At 40.2% G+C, this 17,285-nt stretch overlaps 1 protein-coding gene across 3 annotated transcripts in view; it reads right to left on the bottom strand.

The window, feature by feature from the left end:
• Positions 1 to 17,285, bottom strand: part of Nphp1 (nephrocystin 1) — a 62,220-nt gene that overhangs the window by 9,438 nt on the left and 35,497 nt on the right. For all 3 annotated transcript variants that reach the window (XM_033761686.1, XM_010638165.2, XM_010638164.2), the window contains 5 exons: positions 12,694 to 12,768; positions 10,996 to 11,106; positions 9,707 to 9,789; positions 6,236 to 6,312; positions 5,447 to 5,546 (listed from right to left, as the gene is read on the bottom strand). In XM_033761686.1, coding sequence (XP_033617577.1) covers positions 5,447 to 5,546; positions 6,236 to 6,312; positions 9,707 to 9,789; positions 10,996 to 11,106; positions 12,694 to 12,768 — 446 coding nt within the window. The remainder of the gene's footprint in view (positions 1 to 5,446; positions 5,547 to 6,235; positions 6,313 to 9,706; positions 9,790 to 10,995; positions 11,107 to 12,693; positions 12,769 to 17,285) is intronic.

Below are 17,285 nucleotides of genomic sequence, written 5' to 3'. Positions count from 1 at the left end.
GCCTAAAGCAGTGCCTGGCATATAGTAAGGACTGAAAGACAGAAAAAAAACATCAATATTGAAGTTATCAGTTTAGATTATGAGAATTTTGGGATGTGCAATGTAATCCCCATGATAACCACAAAGAAAATATCTACAGAATATACACAAAAGGGAATGAAAAGGGAATAAAAATGTGTCACTATAAAAAGTCAAACACAAAGGAAAGAAATGAAGGACACAAAAAGCTACAAAGCATAAAAGAAAACAAATAACAAAGTGCTGAAAAGACCTTCCCTATTAGCTATTACTTTAAATGTGAATTAATTAAAACCCCAAACAAAAGATAAAAATGGAAAGGATAAAAAATAAAATTCCACTAGATGCTTTCTATAAGACACTTGAGATGTAGGACAATCATAAGTCAAAGTCATCAATGAGACTTACATTTTTATAAGTTAATCTTTAATTTTAGTTTCCAGAAAATTTTCAAAGGAAAAATGATGAGAAAGGGAATGATCAGGTCTCTAGACAGAACATGCTCATTGTGCCAGCATAAAGGTGAGGGGTTCTGTGGGTCATCAGTGTCTGGGATGTAGGTTAAGTGTCCTCCACCACTCTCTGCATTTCTATAAACACTAAAAGTACAGGACAGCTTTCTTACCACATTTGTATCAAATATACTGTGGGTATAGAGACCAATAAATCATCTTTTTTAGTGTTGTCAAAATTCCAACTGAGATTTCAAAGACTGGCTGCAGGGGACCATCCAAGCTGCCCTGATGCCACCACATGCCTTGTCAGGGCTCGTGCCGCCACTCCTGAGGGCTGTGCTACACCTGCCTCTGGTCCCAGCCCACCCAGGCAGTATTCTCACCAGACTCGGGGCTCATGCTGGAGAATAGCCACTGACTTTGCCAGGGGAAGGGAGGAGCCTTCCTTCCTCCCATTTGGTCCTCGCCTTTTCTCTGTGTCTGGAAGGCACCAGTGTGGGCACAGTGTGGGCACTCCTTTCCTTCTGGCCCTTTCCCACCACATGATGCAATGTGGCTTCCCTTTTAAGAAAAGATTTCCTTCAGAGAAATCTCCTGTTTTTCCAAGCCCAAGATGACCAGAAAGTTCCAAGCTATTAAAGGTTTGCTGAGCTGAAGAAGTAAAAAGCTACTTCTCTCTGATAGTACCAACTCTGCTGGCAGAAGTGGGATGGATGGAACGAATGAGTCCGTCAAGTAATACGCTTGCTTTATTAATTTTTAGCAACAATACAATGGAAGTAAAGAGAAAAGATGGAATGGATCAAAAAGACAAGGAAAATAAATTCATAGCAAATTCAGACATTTGTCAAATCATACCAGTTAAACCCCTTTAGAAAACAGCTCCAAAATTAGACAAGTTTTGAAGGTATAACCTACTCCACAGCCTGGTGTTTCTTGCATCCAGAACTCTGAGAGTCTAAATTTGGAACTTCCCCTCAGTAGGGGCTTGGAAACAGGCCTTTGTCAAATCATACCAGTTAAACCCCTTTAGAAAACAGCTCCAAAATTAGACAAGTTTTGGTGAAGCAGAAGAATCTACCTGCTTCTGGTCAAGGAGACAAGGTCACCATGATCACAAATGACTCCACAAAATGACACTGCTGGGCCCTGAAGTAAGACCTGGTGCTCTTTCCTGCTAGAAGGGACAGGTACACATTGGCTTGTTCACATTTTCACATTTCCTGCCATCCAAAGGGCCCACACATGTAAGGCTGCTGGCTGGTGAGGATCACCTAAAGCCCAGAGCAAGGGTATTGGGGGAAGGGGTCTAACCCACTCTAACTGGGCTCTGTGCCTTTGCCTGCCCCACTGGTGTGTTCCAGGCACAATGGACAAAACTCCCTATTCTTCCTCCTTGGACTACAGAAGTCTGGCCAAGCAAAGGTGAGATGGGGCTTGAGGTGGGGTGCACCCTGGAGGAAGGAGAGGGCTGTGGTGTCATTACCTGCATTCTCCCACATGGTGAGGTAGCAGGTCAGGGGAGGTGAGGATGCCAGGTGCAAAGGGTCAGAGCTGTGAGGTCCTAATACTCACCTGCTGGCGCTCAGCCTCTCACACATCCTCATACCATGGCACACACCCCAAAGTCCCACAGCCTCTGGTTCCACTGTACCTGGCCTGGTTTCTCTGAGAGGGCAGCCTATGCCTGGGTCACACCATCACAGTACCCCAGTCTATACTTCATATTCTCAGTGTTCACCTTTCAGGGTCAGGCAGAGTGGAGAGGCACTCCCAAGACAGCCACAAGACTGTGGGCTCCAGGAAGAGAGCACACACCAGATGGGTCAGGGAGGTCAGGCGCATGTATACACCAGCAGGAAGAGCCTTACTTGGAAGTAACTTCACAAATTGGGCGCCTGCTGTGTGCTGTAATCAAACAAATGCCTCCATCCCTGAGTGCTGGAGGACAAGGCCTCGGGACCCTTTTTTTCAAACCCAGCACATGCAAGGAGGTTCCTGGAACATTCAGAAAATTGGGCTGTCTTCCTGACCTCTGTGCTATGCAGCCCAATTTGATTTTGAGACTGTAAAAAGTATCCGGTATGTATGCCACATACCGATGTGGCATCAAAGATGCAACATTAAGAGCTGTCCTTGACAGACATGTTTGGTTGACAGTGCCCTGAACTCTCAGAGGTTTGCCTTGGACTCTATAAGGCGAGCTGTGAGGCAGCCCAAGAAGCGGAAGAATGAAGTCAAATGCTATGTGGCTCTTCTCTACAAAGAGGCCACTGTGCTGGGTTTTCATCTTGAAAAAGAATACTTTTCCAAGGAAAGATTGGCCAAAAAAGGGAATTTACAGGCTCTAAGAACATCCAGGAAAGAAAAGAAAAAAGCCGAGAGAGCAATACCTAGGAGCACATTATTAATGGTTACTGAAAGATTTAACTGTTAGTCGTGTAATTATAAGATACACCTCAGTATTAGAGGTAAGAACAAGGGATATTTAACCTCAAGATCTGGAATGAGCAAAGCAACCACTCAGAGGGACATGCCAAGACTTCTTTCCCTACTTCTCAGTAATCTGTGGGTAGGAGCAGGCCCTGGAAGGACCTTCCCTACATCCGCCCCTCCCCTTGGCCTCCACCCTGTCCCTGGGGCCCTGTGGGAAGTTGCTTTCCTCTCTATCCTCCCAATCCTGCGAAGTTGGCTTCTCCTCCCTGACCCTACCAGTTGAACAGCACATCTTCATTAAACAGATTTTTATAATACAACACCATCTATCTACCTGGCATTATATTTACATTTATTGCTATATGTAAAAAAATTCTAATAGTACATAATGATGGCTAACACTAGTGCTTTGCTGGGTGCCATGCATAATCAATACAGGTAAATGTTTTATATGCTTTCTTTTCTTTTTTTTTTTTTTTTTTTTTTTTTGGTATCAGTGATCGAACTCAGGACTTTGTGCTTGCAAGGCAGGTGGTGGCACCACTGAGCTAAATAACCCGGCCCAATATATGCTTTTCTTCCACTAAATCTTGTCACAGTTTTATGGAGTTTATATTGATATGCCCATTTCTTTTCAGATTAGTCTTAATATTGTAACGGTGGTACATAAATCACTTTTAACTGTAGTGTAAAAATTAAAAGAAAATCATTAAAATTAAATAAGTTTTAACATATACACAAAATAAAAATTTGTAAGTTTTAATGTCAATTGCATAAAATGTAGAGGAAACAGAAAGCAATAAAAGGCACTCAAATTTCAGGGTAAGAATTGTCTGTTTTTGGATGACATGGTCTTATACATCCATTCTGAAGGTTGAGAGATGGTTAAAAGTCTAAAGGGCACTAGGTGAAAAACTGGTAGACCTGTGATTCCACTTGTATAAATGCTTCTTGGAGAAAACACAAATTAAGACCACCATGGGAAACCACTACTCACTTTAAAAAACGGCCAGAAGAGAAAAACTGAGAATGTAAAGTGCTGTCAAGAATATGGAGTAAAAGAAACTTATACACTGTTAGTGTAAATGGCACAGTCATTTTGCAGAACAGTTAGGCAGCTTCTTATAAATTTAAACCAAAACCAGATGACCCAGCAATCCCATTCCAAGGTTATTTCTACCCATGAGAAATGCAGGCAGATGTCCACAAGCAGGAAACCTATATTCAAGCTGGGCATAGTGCTGCACGCCTGTCATGCCAGCACTCTGGGAGGCTGAAGCAAAAGGATCAAAGTTTGAGCTCAGACTGGGGAATGAGAGACTTAGTCAGACCCTGCCTCAAAATCTCAATATTAAAAATTAAAATGAAAGAGCCACGGATTCAGCTCAGTGGTACCACTGGCAAACACAAGGACCCAAGTTTGATCCCTGGTACCACTAAAAAAAAAAAAAAAAAAAAAAAAAAAAAATTAAAATTTAAAAGAAGGCTGAAGATGTAGCTCAGTATGAAAGCCTTAGGTTCAATCTCCAGTACTGGGGAAAAAATTCTTGTATGCATGTGTTTAGAGCCCTTTATTCATAATTACCCAAACTAGACACAATCCAACAACCTAGAGAATAAATAAACAAATGGTTATATTCGTTAGATGTGATACTACCTAGAAAGAAACGGAACAAACTAACACATGCAGCAGCCTGGATGAACTTCCACTGCATCACGCTGAGGGAAAGAAGCCAAATCCAAAGGCCACTGCTACATGACTCCATTTAGAAAGGTCTGGAAAAGGAAAACTGCTGGGGAATAAAATAGGTAAGTAGCTGCCTGAGGCTTGGCGGCTGGGGTTCGACTATAAAGAGATGTGAGTTAAGTTTTTAGAGTGAGGAAAATATTCTGTATCCTAATTGTAGTCACTGTTACATGATATAACACATTTGTTAAAACTCCAAGAACTGTACACTAAAAAGGGTATATTTTACTCCATGTAAATTAAATCTCAGAACACCTGCCAATAAAAAAGAAAGTTTCCTGAAGATAGGATTATACATTGGTAAGCCCCATTTATTCAAAAGTGTCTAAATTATTAATGACAAAATCTATCACTTGAGGACCGGGGATTTAGCTCAGTGGTGTTGCCGCCTGCCTCGCAAGCACAAGGACTTGAGTTTGATCCCCAGTACAAAAAAAAAACAAACCCAAAATCTATCACTTGAGCTAACTAATGGATAGGAGAGTAAGTGACATATGCTGTGTTATTATTCTGTTTCTTTACTGATGTTTGTTTTGGTTTGTTTTTCTGAGACAGGGTTTCTCTATGTAGTCTGAACTTACTAGGTAGCCCACATTGGCCTGGAACTCTCAGAAATCTTCAATTACAGGTATGCACCTCCAGGCTCAGCTCCCTACTGATCTTTGGAAGAATTAATGAGGACCAAAACAACTAATAAAAGACTTAAACTGACTAAGCAGGAGGAGAAGCCAGAAGCAGCAGTGGTCTACAAATGTTCCCAAGTGCACAGGAAAGGTGAGCAGGTACCAACCTTAGCGTGTTTCTTGATCTTTGGTTCAGAGACCTCAGTTTTACCGTAAGTTGGGGCTGCCTTCTCATGGTCAGCATCTGATGGAAAACACTGCTGTGTGCTATTAAAAAAAAAAATCAAAGATAAACCTAAAACGTTTAAGTATTTTGGAGTAAGCATAATAAACCAGGTGTTTGAAGAGAATGTATTACCAGTGTGCTAAAGTCCCCTCATGCTCTCAGGGAGCTGAGGGACAAAGATTGACATTAATGCCTATGGACCCAGAAAGGGCCTGGACTGGCTACTTCACCAGATGTTGACACAGTGTCACTGCTACCAGATTACAAAGGGGAAAGAGTTAAAAGAGCATGTGTGGCTCCAGGGACAGCCAACTGCATCCCAGGCCCCAAACTCCTTCCTGTTCCAAGCAGCTGGAACCCCAGCACTGTGGGGACAGCAGCAGTGGTAATGCCCTGATCACCAAACAAGGACAGGGGTGCTGAGAAATGCAAGGGAAGCTCCATGAGGCAAGGACTATAGCGATCTTACCCTCCATTTCCCTGTCCCCAGCACACTGCCTGGCTGAGGCCACAATACAAGGTGCTTAACTTTCCAGGGCAGTGAGGCTGTGCTCTCACAGTGCAGCCACATCTACACCCTTTGACCTGGCAACAGGGAAGCTCTAAACCAGCCTGTCCTATTTCTAAAAGCGTGAATCCAGGTGAAGAATGTCATGGAAGCTACCACCTGGGATGAACCTGTGATGTGTATAGGCTTTGTGGAAAGGGAAGAAACACCTAAGAGCTGTACCTCTCCTGGACACGGAAGGGTCCACTTCCACGCCTTTCTCATAGGGAGTCCCGCCATTCAAGAAGAGCTCGTAAGTTCTAGAAAAGAAAAACCTGTTGTGGGGGTTATGCTTTACGGGGGGTTTTGTGAACACTGCAGTCAGCAGTAAGATATATTTGAGCAGAAAGGTATTTACAGACATGATATTGATGTCTCCGTGACAAAGGGAGACAGCAGTGGGTCCTTTAGGTGCCATCTCGGTCAACAGACTCTTTCCTCAACACAAACTGTAGAGACTTTATTTTTTTACATGAAAATGAGAAAGATTAATTGAGGTTATTTGACTTTAATGACAATTAACAACCGCTCTGAATATATTTTCAAGTGACTTGAATCATTATTGGAAACAAAGCTATTATGAATTTCTATTATTTTTAAAATCTAAAAGTGATGTGTATAATGTTATAAAAAAAGTCCCTCCCCATCTTTCTTTCCAACTCTGTTACATCTCCTGCTCTATCTTTTTCTATGCAAAGGCAAACAGATATACAGGATAGTTAATTTCAAAGCTAACACATGCCTCCCCCACCCCCGTCCTGGGCATCTAAAGCAGGGCTGCCTGAAAAGGAGAAGGTGAAAAAGTAAAAAGAGTCAACAAAAGGCCAATAACATGTCAATAATAAGTCAGTACATATCAGTTATAAGCATCAATGTCAATGGCCTCAACTCACCAATTAAGAGAAATAAGACTGGCAAAATGGAATAAGAAGAAAAAGCCAACAATACGTTGTATACAAGAAACACACCTAGTGCAAAAAGAAGTCCATAGACTGAAAGTGAAAGGATGGAAAACAATTCTCCATGAGACAGGAGCCCAGAAAAAAGCAGGGGTAGCAATCTTATTTGCAGACAAAGCAAATTTCAAACCAAAACTGATTCTAGTATTATTGATGTAGGACGATACTGTATCATACCTCTGTGAATGTAAAATATCTTGTACCTGCTTTATGATACGTAGTAGTGACCGTGCTTTATCAGAGCTATTTTTAAAGACATTACTCTAGAATGTTCTCTTTCCAGATGATGATTAAGATACTAATTTAAAAAAATGGTGCCAGCTACCACAACAGCAACAGAACTTTGCTGTTATCTGGATATTATTCTTTTCTTTTTGTTTTTTTAATGGAATGTGCTGAATGTCTATAATTTTGTTCAGATGACTGCAGAACCTGGAGAAGCTGTTGTTGTTATTGATGCATAACATACTGCTATTATTGGTCTTTTTATATATATGTATATATATATATATACATATATATACTTTTTATATATATATGTATATATATACACTTTTTATATATATATGTATATATATACTTTGAATTTTTGGAAACTTTAACTGTTCTGTCAACTTTGGAAAAAGTTATCCCGATTTACTGTGTTGAGACGGCATTGTACAGAAATTGACAGCCATATTGGTCTAGAAATGTTAACTTTTTGTAATTTTTATTTTTATTTTTTTCCATTTGTACAGGGGTAACACATCGTACTAAATAGGTAAGGTCATATTTACATGGGTTTGATTACAGAAACTAATAAGGTATTCTCTAAATAATGAAAAAAAAGAATAAGACTACAAGAGAAAGAAGCAATTTAAATATGTTCAGGGACCATTTTCATCTCCAGAATTAAGGATTATTTTAATGTTACATCATTGCCTTTTCTCTTTTACTTTCCTTTTTAGTTTTATTTTAGGATTCCCTATTTTTAATGTTCACACAGAGATTGCTTTAACTGAAATACCGAATAGTTTCTCTGGTGTGAAAAACTATAATAGTACACAGGATCCTAATGAGATAATTAATAATGTGAAATAGGAAGTGAAGGGCTAAAGGTACAGGGAAAGTGGGAAGGGTGGGGGAAAGGTAATAAGGGAGAGGAAAAAAATATGAGAAACTGAAAAAATGGAAATAAAGTGTTTGTAAATGGGGAGGGGAGGAGAGGGTAAAGGGAGAGCAGGGACAAGGGGAAAAAATGAGAACCAAGACCTGTCATATGAAGGTACAGGATCCCAATAATGAATGTAACTGTACTGTATACCTAGAGTGTACCAATAAACTCAGTAAAAAGAAAAAAAAAATAAATCAGGGCTGCCTGTAAAGATTACCACTGCATCACACCTGTAGCCCTGAATGCTTCTGTTCTCAAGCTGCACCCTATTAAGTGCAGAAAACTGAAGAAAACCAAAAGGCCCCTTTAATCCTACCACACCAGCACCCCAATTCTGGTCCAGTCTACCTGCGCCCACCTGTAGAAGCTAACAAATAGTTTCTAGTGAACAAAAGTGGAGCCGCAGTATTCAAGCCCGTTTTGTGCTCACATTTTTGTCTGCTACACTCTGGAAGCATTTCAGTAGTAATACACAGTGCTCTACTTCACTTAAATAATCCATGTGACTTCACTTTTAGAAAGATGGAGATGGGGCCAGGAATTCAGCACAGTGGTTCTACCACCTGCCTTGCAAGCTCAAGGAACTGAGTTCAATCCATGGTACCAAAACAAAACAAACAATAGAAAGATGGAGATATATTTTCCGTATTTCTCCAATTAAGTACCACTAAAAGCCCCCTGATCATGTTTTCTAAACAAGGCACAAGAAACCTGGGTTTCTACATCCACCCATACTAATGGGGTACCCCTCCCACTCCAACCCATGGGGTGATCCCGAGACAAGAAGCAGTCAGGACTTTTACCTCTGCCTGTTGGTAAGAAGGCCATGTGGGGAGTGCTACTGAAAGTGACCCTCCTAATGAGCCTTTGGGATCAGAACTATTCCCCCACCATCAAAGACAGCTGAAGTTCAGGCCTCAAAACATTACAGACCACAGCCCTGCTTCCTGCCCATCTGCCTGCCAGCCCACCCCTGTCTCCTCTGTGAATTCCCTGTTTATATCCAGACTTAGAGCTTTATTTCATATGAATTTTGAAATAAATTAATTTTAAGATAGATCTCTATCTTATTAATTTTCAAGAGCTCTTTCTGTATGAGGGACAACAGGATTCTTACCACAAATATTTGCTTCCAGTCTGTCTTCTGCTCCTAAAATTTAAATTTGTTTACAGTTTGCCACTATAGTTTCCATGTCCTACCTCAAAACCCTGGGATTAGCTTTCTCACTCTGTGAAGAGAATTAGGCTGTGTTGGCAGCTCAGGGAAATGTACCAGCACATAGGAAATTTCTGACAGGGTATTCTCAGCAGCCAGCCAATGCAAACATCTCTAAAACACCAACTCTGTGTAATTTCCTCCTCCCCAGGTGAAACTGTACGGGCTGTCCTTAAAAGACACTTTAACCAACACTCAAGTCAACACTGAAAGTCCTTTCCCCAAAACTTGCTGAAATGCAAACAGAACCAACCGGAGGCACCCAGAAACTAAGAAATGAGCTTCTACAAAACTGCTTATTGGCAAGGAACACACAGCCCACTTACTTGGCTGGAATAGGAATGCCGCTGGCGTCGAACAGCTTCAGAAATGCCCATCCACAACTTAACTCTCCTCGTTCACCAGTTGACTAGGAAGTAAGAACAAGTATGTGACTCAGTGTCTGCACCAGTCAGATGGAAAAGCACACACCAAGTCCACTGCAAGGGACAAAACACGTGTTCACCCATCGTTTTAAGCAGCTCTTCCCCAGAAAATACGAGACCTAACAGACGTCCACCTCTCCCCTAGGCCAGATGTTAAAGATGGTACTTCAAGAGACAATTGTATTTTGTTGCAATTGCTCTTGAAAAATCCTTAAGCCTGATGAGGTGATCACAATTGCTTTTGGATGTTGAGTGCCATAAAACTTTTGTGAACTTTTCTCAAATCACATCAATACCACTTGTTTTCACTTCCGGGTAGAATGCAGAAAAGGCTTTCTTGCTCAGAAGTTTTTCCCCACTGTCAACTGGCGGAGGCCACTGGGGCTTGGGGCCCTGCTCCTCCCCCATCCTACCCATCTGCAATACACATAAATGAGTTTGTCTTATAGAACTGCAATGGTAATATAGCACCACTAATATAACCTCTCTGTTATGATTCTCTGGGTTTGGGGGGGCCAAGTTATTAATAATAATATTAATTTTTTTGAGACAGGGTCTTACTGTGTAGTTTAGGCTGGTATTGAACTGAGTATGTAGTCCAGGCTGGCCTCAAACTCACAGTGATCCTCTTGCCTCAGTCTCCTGAATGCTGGCATCACAGGCATGCATCAGGGTGCCTGACAGAGGCCAACTTTAGATTCTACACTTCTCAAGCTATTATTAGAACGTGCAGATGTGGATTTACTAGCACAGCTCTCACCATGCGTTCAACAGTTCATGGGACTTGTTAATGCAAGTTTCTGGTGTGCTCTTAATAAAATGATCGCTTTGCCAGGTTAATAACTCACGGTTACAAAGCTAAGAGGACTTGGTCCCTGAGGAAAGAGGTGACCAAGCGCTGAGCTGGAATGCTTCTGTCACTTTTATGACTTTCTACACAGTCCAAGCCAATTGTCATGCTTTAAAAGCATTAGTGTTTACTAGTGCCACAAATGCAAACAAATGCCACTTTAAACGCCACTAAGAAGGTAGCACTATCTAAAAAATTAGAATCACTGTCAGTCTCACTCAAGGGATTAAAATTCTATTACACAGAAGCCTTCTAGTATTTTACCTGTAAATACAGACATATTTCTAACACTTTCCTTTTAACTGGGACATTAGAAAGTTTTATCTTTCAATTGACATACATTGCGAATATAAGAAATTCCAAGTTCAAACAATATCCCGAGGTCTGGAGATGAAGAATTGGACCTGATGAAACAATCACCATCGAGCAAGCAGGGCAAGATGCCAGTAACCTGCAACAACAAAGAAACCAAAGTCACTGACAAAAAAAGGGAAAGTGGGGCACACATTCAGCCCCATCCATCTGAAAATGGTTTGGGCCTTTGCATTATGATAAAGGTCTTTTAAGGAAAATAAAAAGCAGATATACTGGATCTATCTTCTATACCAATGATTTGAAATAAAAAAATTTATTTCAAGGGAATACTGTTACTTTCACTTCCTTTTTGCATCGTGCAGAGTCACTATGAAACAAATATTTCAAGTGGGTCCCAGGGTTATAAAGCACTTTGCATACATCATAAGCTATTTACTTAGCCACTGCTCTGCATAAACAGAGAGATGAATGCACATCTTTGCTCAGCTCTCTTGATGCCTGTCATGGAAATGTTCCTTTCCCTTTTGCTCATCCCTTCCCTTTCCCTAGGTAACCAAATCTCAGCTTCTTGCCTAAATAGTCCCACTCATCCTTCAAAGTCTATCTTCTCTTCTATAAAACATTCTCTAGAGATAAGGCTAGAATTAACCTCACCTACCTGGGTTCCAAAGCACTTAGAACCCCACTGCCACTGCAATCGGTGAGTGCACAGTGCCTATCCCATGGGGCTCCTTCAACACTGTGCACCGGGGCCCAGCACTGGGCCTGGAACAGGGCAAGAGCACCACAGATAGAGGGAGTTATCATTATTCACAGATGTGCTTCTTCTCCACTAACCTGCAAACTCCCACACTCCTGGGATGAATGCCTGGCACTTAAGAGTGGCTTAACTACACTCAGCAGGTATTATATACTTATTCATCCTCCAAAAGCTCATCTCTATATTCTGGGAAAGGACATGCACATGCAGCAAGGTGGCCAGGCCTTGCGTACCACCTGTGTCCCCTTGCCAAACTTCTACCTTGCTTTAAAACCTTCTGATGCAACAAGAGGAAGGGCACTTAGAAGTTTTCAGGGTGTGGTAACACAAACACATTAGTCGTGGGGGCGGGGAACAAAATACTAAAGTAACAAAACTTCCGCAGTAAAAATCAAGTAAAGTAAATTATACACAATTAATACTGAAAAAAGAACACAGAGGGCCAGGGATTTAGCTCAGTGGTTCTGCCGCCTGCCTCGCAAGTTCAAGGACCCAAATTTGATCCTGGTACCAAAAAAAAGAACATAGAGACAGCTTTGATTCACTGGTGCCCATGAACCCTGAGTCAGTGGTGTGAAACCCTATCCTAGTGGTGACAGTCCCTGGGCATCACCTTCAATTTTATCTGGAAAACACAGCTGTTAGCAGCACAGTGTGAAGAGTTCATTTCTGAAAAACACCCCACTTCATAAACTTTATCTTCTTGTTTTCATGTTTCATCAAATGGGTATTTTCTAAAATTGACATCCACTGAGTGAGATGATTCATATGAATTACAGCATGGGTGAGTCAGGAATATGAATAACTTTTTATCTAAGGCTTCAAGGAAGACTAAAGAATTTAAAGATTTAAATCTGGGCCCATACATCCTGTGCTACATCTGTCACACTGATCTCAATGGCAGAATACTTAACAGGTGAAAGAAGTTCATCTCTCATCACATCCACTCAGTAGACTACCTACCTGGGGAGAAAAAGCCCAGGTTTTGGGCTTTTTAGGTTGCCATGTGGCTCGGACTGTATGAATGTTGCTCAGGACCTGAAATGAGATTTTCCCATTTGAAATCATGCTGTAGTTTCTCTGAAATATCAATACTTCCAAGTCCTGGAGTGTCAACAGTGGGAAAGGGGAGCTTTCAGTTTTTATTTCATGCAATTCTGTGTTGTTTCTTTTTTTCTTTTTACATTAAGACCAATGTGCATACAACTTTTGAAATCCTTAGTGAAAAACAAGTGTTCCAACATTTATTAATAAAACAATGAAGAAACTAATAAAATGAATTCAGACTTGGACCCTGTGCCTGTAATAAATTGGTGTAAGTGAAATACTTAAGAGCTGAGAGTGAAATTTCAGATAGAAATGGTCTTTTAAGAGATGTCCTTTGCCCTGTCACTAAGACAGACACTGCCATCAGCTGGGATACACAATGTATTTTTCTTCAAGATTCTAGGCTGTGAATCATACTCTTCCTGCAATTTACTCTTTTATGCAATGCTACATGCGAGAGGTTCACCCTGCAGTTTACATAAAACAGTGAAACACAAAAGGAGCCAAACATTATGTAAAACTTTATGTCAAATTCTGGAAAGTTATGGCCAATTAAGTTTGAATTGATTTTATTTTTTAGAGAAGTTTAGTTTAAGAGAAGTAAACAGAAAGTACTTATTTTTTATTTAAAAAACCAGAAGTACAAAGGACAAACTGGTTGGTACCAGCAGAAGTAGGTAGTACAGCCACAGGACCCTTGTTGTGTTAGTCTCTGCACATTTTTGGTGCATTTGAAACAGTTCACAATTTAACAAATATTGATAATATCATTAAAAATCAGAATGGGATGTAAATGGAAATGAAAAGAATTAAACAGAAACTGGAAAGTAGTATTCTAAGATACGAAAGATTCTAAGTGTGAGATTAAGGTTTGTCTTTTATTTCTCTTTTTATTGGCAAAGATAATTAGATGATGTGTTTTTTAATGAATACTTAAGGTTTCAATTAAATTTTAAAAGGGTAAAACATATAATGGTGGTTAATTATGAAACATGTCAAACATACCAGACTAGATAAAAGAACCTTATAGGGAACAGTCAAACACTCATCACCCAAATTCTGCCAACAACTTTTTGCTATCCCTGTTTCATCATATGTATCACCTATCCACCCATCAATTTTCCTTATATTCGGATGTACTGTGAATTTACAGACATTACTAAATGTCTCTGATCTCCGCCATACATATTAATTAAAATTGAGTTTTTGTTTATGTTCTTGTTTGACATAAAATCTAACAATGAAAGTCACGATCTTATGTTTATTTTATGTGTGATGTCAAGGGTACAGAGACGAAGGTAAGCTGGCTAGGGGTCAGGACCCCAAGAGTGACACAGTGGGTGCCATTAATGGAGCCATGGGGGGAGTCTTCAAGGCTATCAGGGCTCATAGTCAGAGGCCGCCCTTCCCCTGGTGGGAACAGAGGCCAAGAGCAGCACCTGGGCTTCCATGATCACCTGGCAGAAATAAGGCAGCCCCCTGCTTCCCCTGCCAGCCTGGTGTCAAATTCTGGTTAAACGGAACTTTTAAAAATTTTTTTGAGACAGGGTCTCACTACATAGTTCAGGCTGGCCTTGAACTGTGTAGCCCAGGATGGCCTCAAATTCCTAGTGATCCTCCTGCCTCAACCTCCTGAGCACTGGGATTATATATGTGTATGTCACCATGCCTAGCTTTAAGAGACTTTAAAGTCCAGAAACTCTTAACTACTCCAGTATCCAGAATCTAAAAAACACTGCTTATCTTACCAAGAAAACCAGGAAAACCCCAAATTGAATAAGAAAGGTCACACAAAAGACACCAACACTAAGACAACATAGATATAGGAACTAAGACTTTAAAGGAGTCAAATAAAAATATGCTAATAAACAACTCTGGATGTGCTTGAAACAAACTTAAAATATAGGAGGAAATACAGTCTTAAAAACAAGGAAGTCTTGACGTAAAAAATGGAAGATATAAAGAAGAATCAAATGGAAATTTTACAACTGAAAAATATAATTAAGACAAACAACCCCCAATACTACTCAATAGTAGAATAGAGAAAAAGAGACAATAATCGATAAATTTAGATAAGAAAATAGAAATTACACAATCTGAAGAACTGAAATAAAGTGAGTAAAAGACAGACATTCAGAAAGAAAAAGAAAGAAGGAAGAGGGAGGGAGAAAATCTCAAGAACCTGTGGAATTATAACAGAAGATGTGATATGTTTCATCAGCATCCCAGAGGAGAGGAGAATTTGGAGTTAAGCATTTGAGAAAATAAATATTGAATAACCCCCCAATTAGGCAAAAAAATATAATCCCATAATTTAAAAAGCTGAGCAAATTCCAATGAGGACAAACCCAGAAATTCATGCCAAGTGCACCATAAACTTCTAAAAAATAAACACAAAGAAAATATGTGGGAAGCAATGAAAGAGAAACAACACCCATATTCACCTCAAGGCAGAAACGATTTGAATGGATTTCTCACCAGAAACCACAGAGGCTAAACAGAGGCTAAAAGGAAGCAGCACAGTATTTTTCAAATACTGTCAAAAGAGAAGAACTGTTAATCCAGAACTGTGAGAATGAGCCTATTCTCAGAAAAAGTTTAAGAAATCGCTAGCAGACTGCCCTAAAAGAATGGTTGAAAGAAATTCTCTAAACAGAAAGAACATGATTTAAAAAAAAAGAATCTCAGAACATCAGAAAGGAAGAAAGATCAATGAAACCAGTAAAAATAGGAGTAAATACTGTAGATTTTCTCTTGGGTTTTCTAAACTATGTTTGATGGCTGAAGCAAAAATTAATAATTATTATTATTATTTTGAGACAAGGTCTCACTATGCAGCCCAGGTTGACCTTGAATTTGAGGCAATTCTCCTACCTCATCATCCCAAGTACTGGGATTGCAGGTGTGTGTCACACATTTGGCTGCAAAAATTACTAAGAACATACAATGTCATTTTTAATGCCTGTCTGTCTTCTGGTAGCTACTTTTTTTTTTTTTTTTTTTTTTTTTTAATACTGCCCAGAGTTTCCAGGTGCTGTGCTGGGGTTTGGTCCTGGAAGTGGAGTCCCATTAATTAGTTTTAACAACACTGCTTATTTGTAACTAGGCTCAGGTTTATTAAAGAAGCACTCAAGTAAACAGCATGAGTATTACATAACTACTAAGTATGTTCTATAACTTCTCAATTTGGAAATCTAATTTAGTTTTATAAATTAACTTGTACGATTTTGACATAAATGTCATTTTTATATGCAAAATCAAGTTCTAGCCTTTGTTTTATATATGTGAGAACTAGGAGAAGTATAAGAAAAAGTAGTATCAAACTGGATGAAAGAGAAAGCAGGCATTCATCTCTGCTTGGTCAGTGGCAACACCTATTGGCTCGATTATGGCAGAGGTTTCGTGCCGACTGTAGAAAGGAGATCACAACTATTCAAGTTCAATGTTCAGATGAAAGAAAGGCATTTTTACTATGCTGGGAGCCATGCGTACACTCAGGATGAGTGGAACCAAGCCCACATCAATTCCTCCAAGTTCGGTCCTCTGCTAGCGCTGCTATGCCACTGAATGCTGACACCAACCAGACGTGGAAGTGTGAGACAGCTGCTCTCCCTCCACTCTCCACAGCGGCCACCACAGGCTGTGTTGGTTCTTTCCTCACATCTCTCATCTCCACCTTGCTCTTGTAAGCCGTAAGCCCCACCCCTCACCTCTCACCCTTACCAAACACCTGCCATGCCCCACATGTGGACCCAAGGTGTCTGCCGAAGGAAGGAGAGACAGCAAGGCCAAGGCACTGGGTCAAAGCCCACGTCCATCAAGTGGGGAGCCAGGGCTCAGCTTAAGCAAAAGGGCTCCAGGTTTTGTTCTCTGGAAGATGACTTTGCTGTCCTTTGACTGCCATGCTGTGACACCCCCAACCCCCACAGGCTATTCATGGTCCTGCTGGCTCTTTCACTGAAGACCTGGTCACCCCTTGGATCTAGCTAAAGCCTGATTTTGCTGGAGACAGCTTTGACTACTGGCTCAAGAACTCTTTTCTAATGTAAGCATCTGGGCTAAAAGTTTCCCTCTAACAATGCTTTAACTATCATCTCAAAAGTTATATATTGCATGTTCATTTTTTCTACAGTACAAAATATATTCTAATTTCCCTTTTGACCTGTTTAGAAATTTTAAAATTTCCAAATAGTTAAGGATTTTCTCATTTATCTTTCTGTTACTGATGTCTAATTTAATTCCATGTGCTCAAAGACCACATATTGCATGGGTTTCAATTATTTCAAATTTGCGAGGTTTGTCTTCTGATCACCAATCTATCTTTGTGAATATTCTTTATGTACTTAAAAGAAAGTATATTTTACTATTTTGAGGTGAAGTATTGTACAAATACCAAATCAATCTAGTTAGCTGATATGTTATTCCATTCTTTTACAGCCTAAAATTTTCTGTCTGCTTGTTTATATCACTGAGAGAGGAGTATTAAAGTTCCCAACTATAATTGTGGC

This window comes from Fukomys damarensis, unplaced genomic scaffold, assembly GCF_012274545.1.
Source record: "Fukomys damarensis isolate Sample0158 unplaced genomic scaffold, DMR_v1.0_HiC HiC_scaffold_9, whole genome shotgun sequence".
NCBI lineage: Eukaryota > Metazoa > Chordata > Mammalia > Rodentia > Bathyergidae > Fukomys > Fukomys damarensis.
Note: the sequence above shows the minus strand (reverse complement) of the source record. Positions and strands in the feature narration are given on the sequence as shown.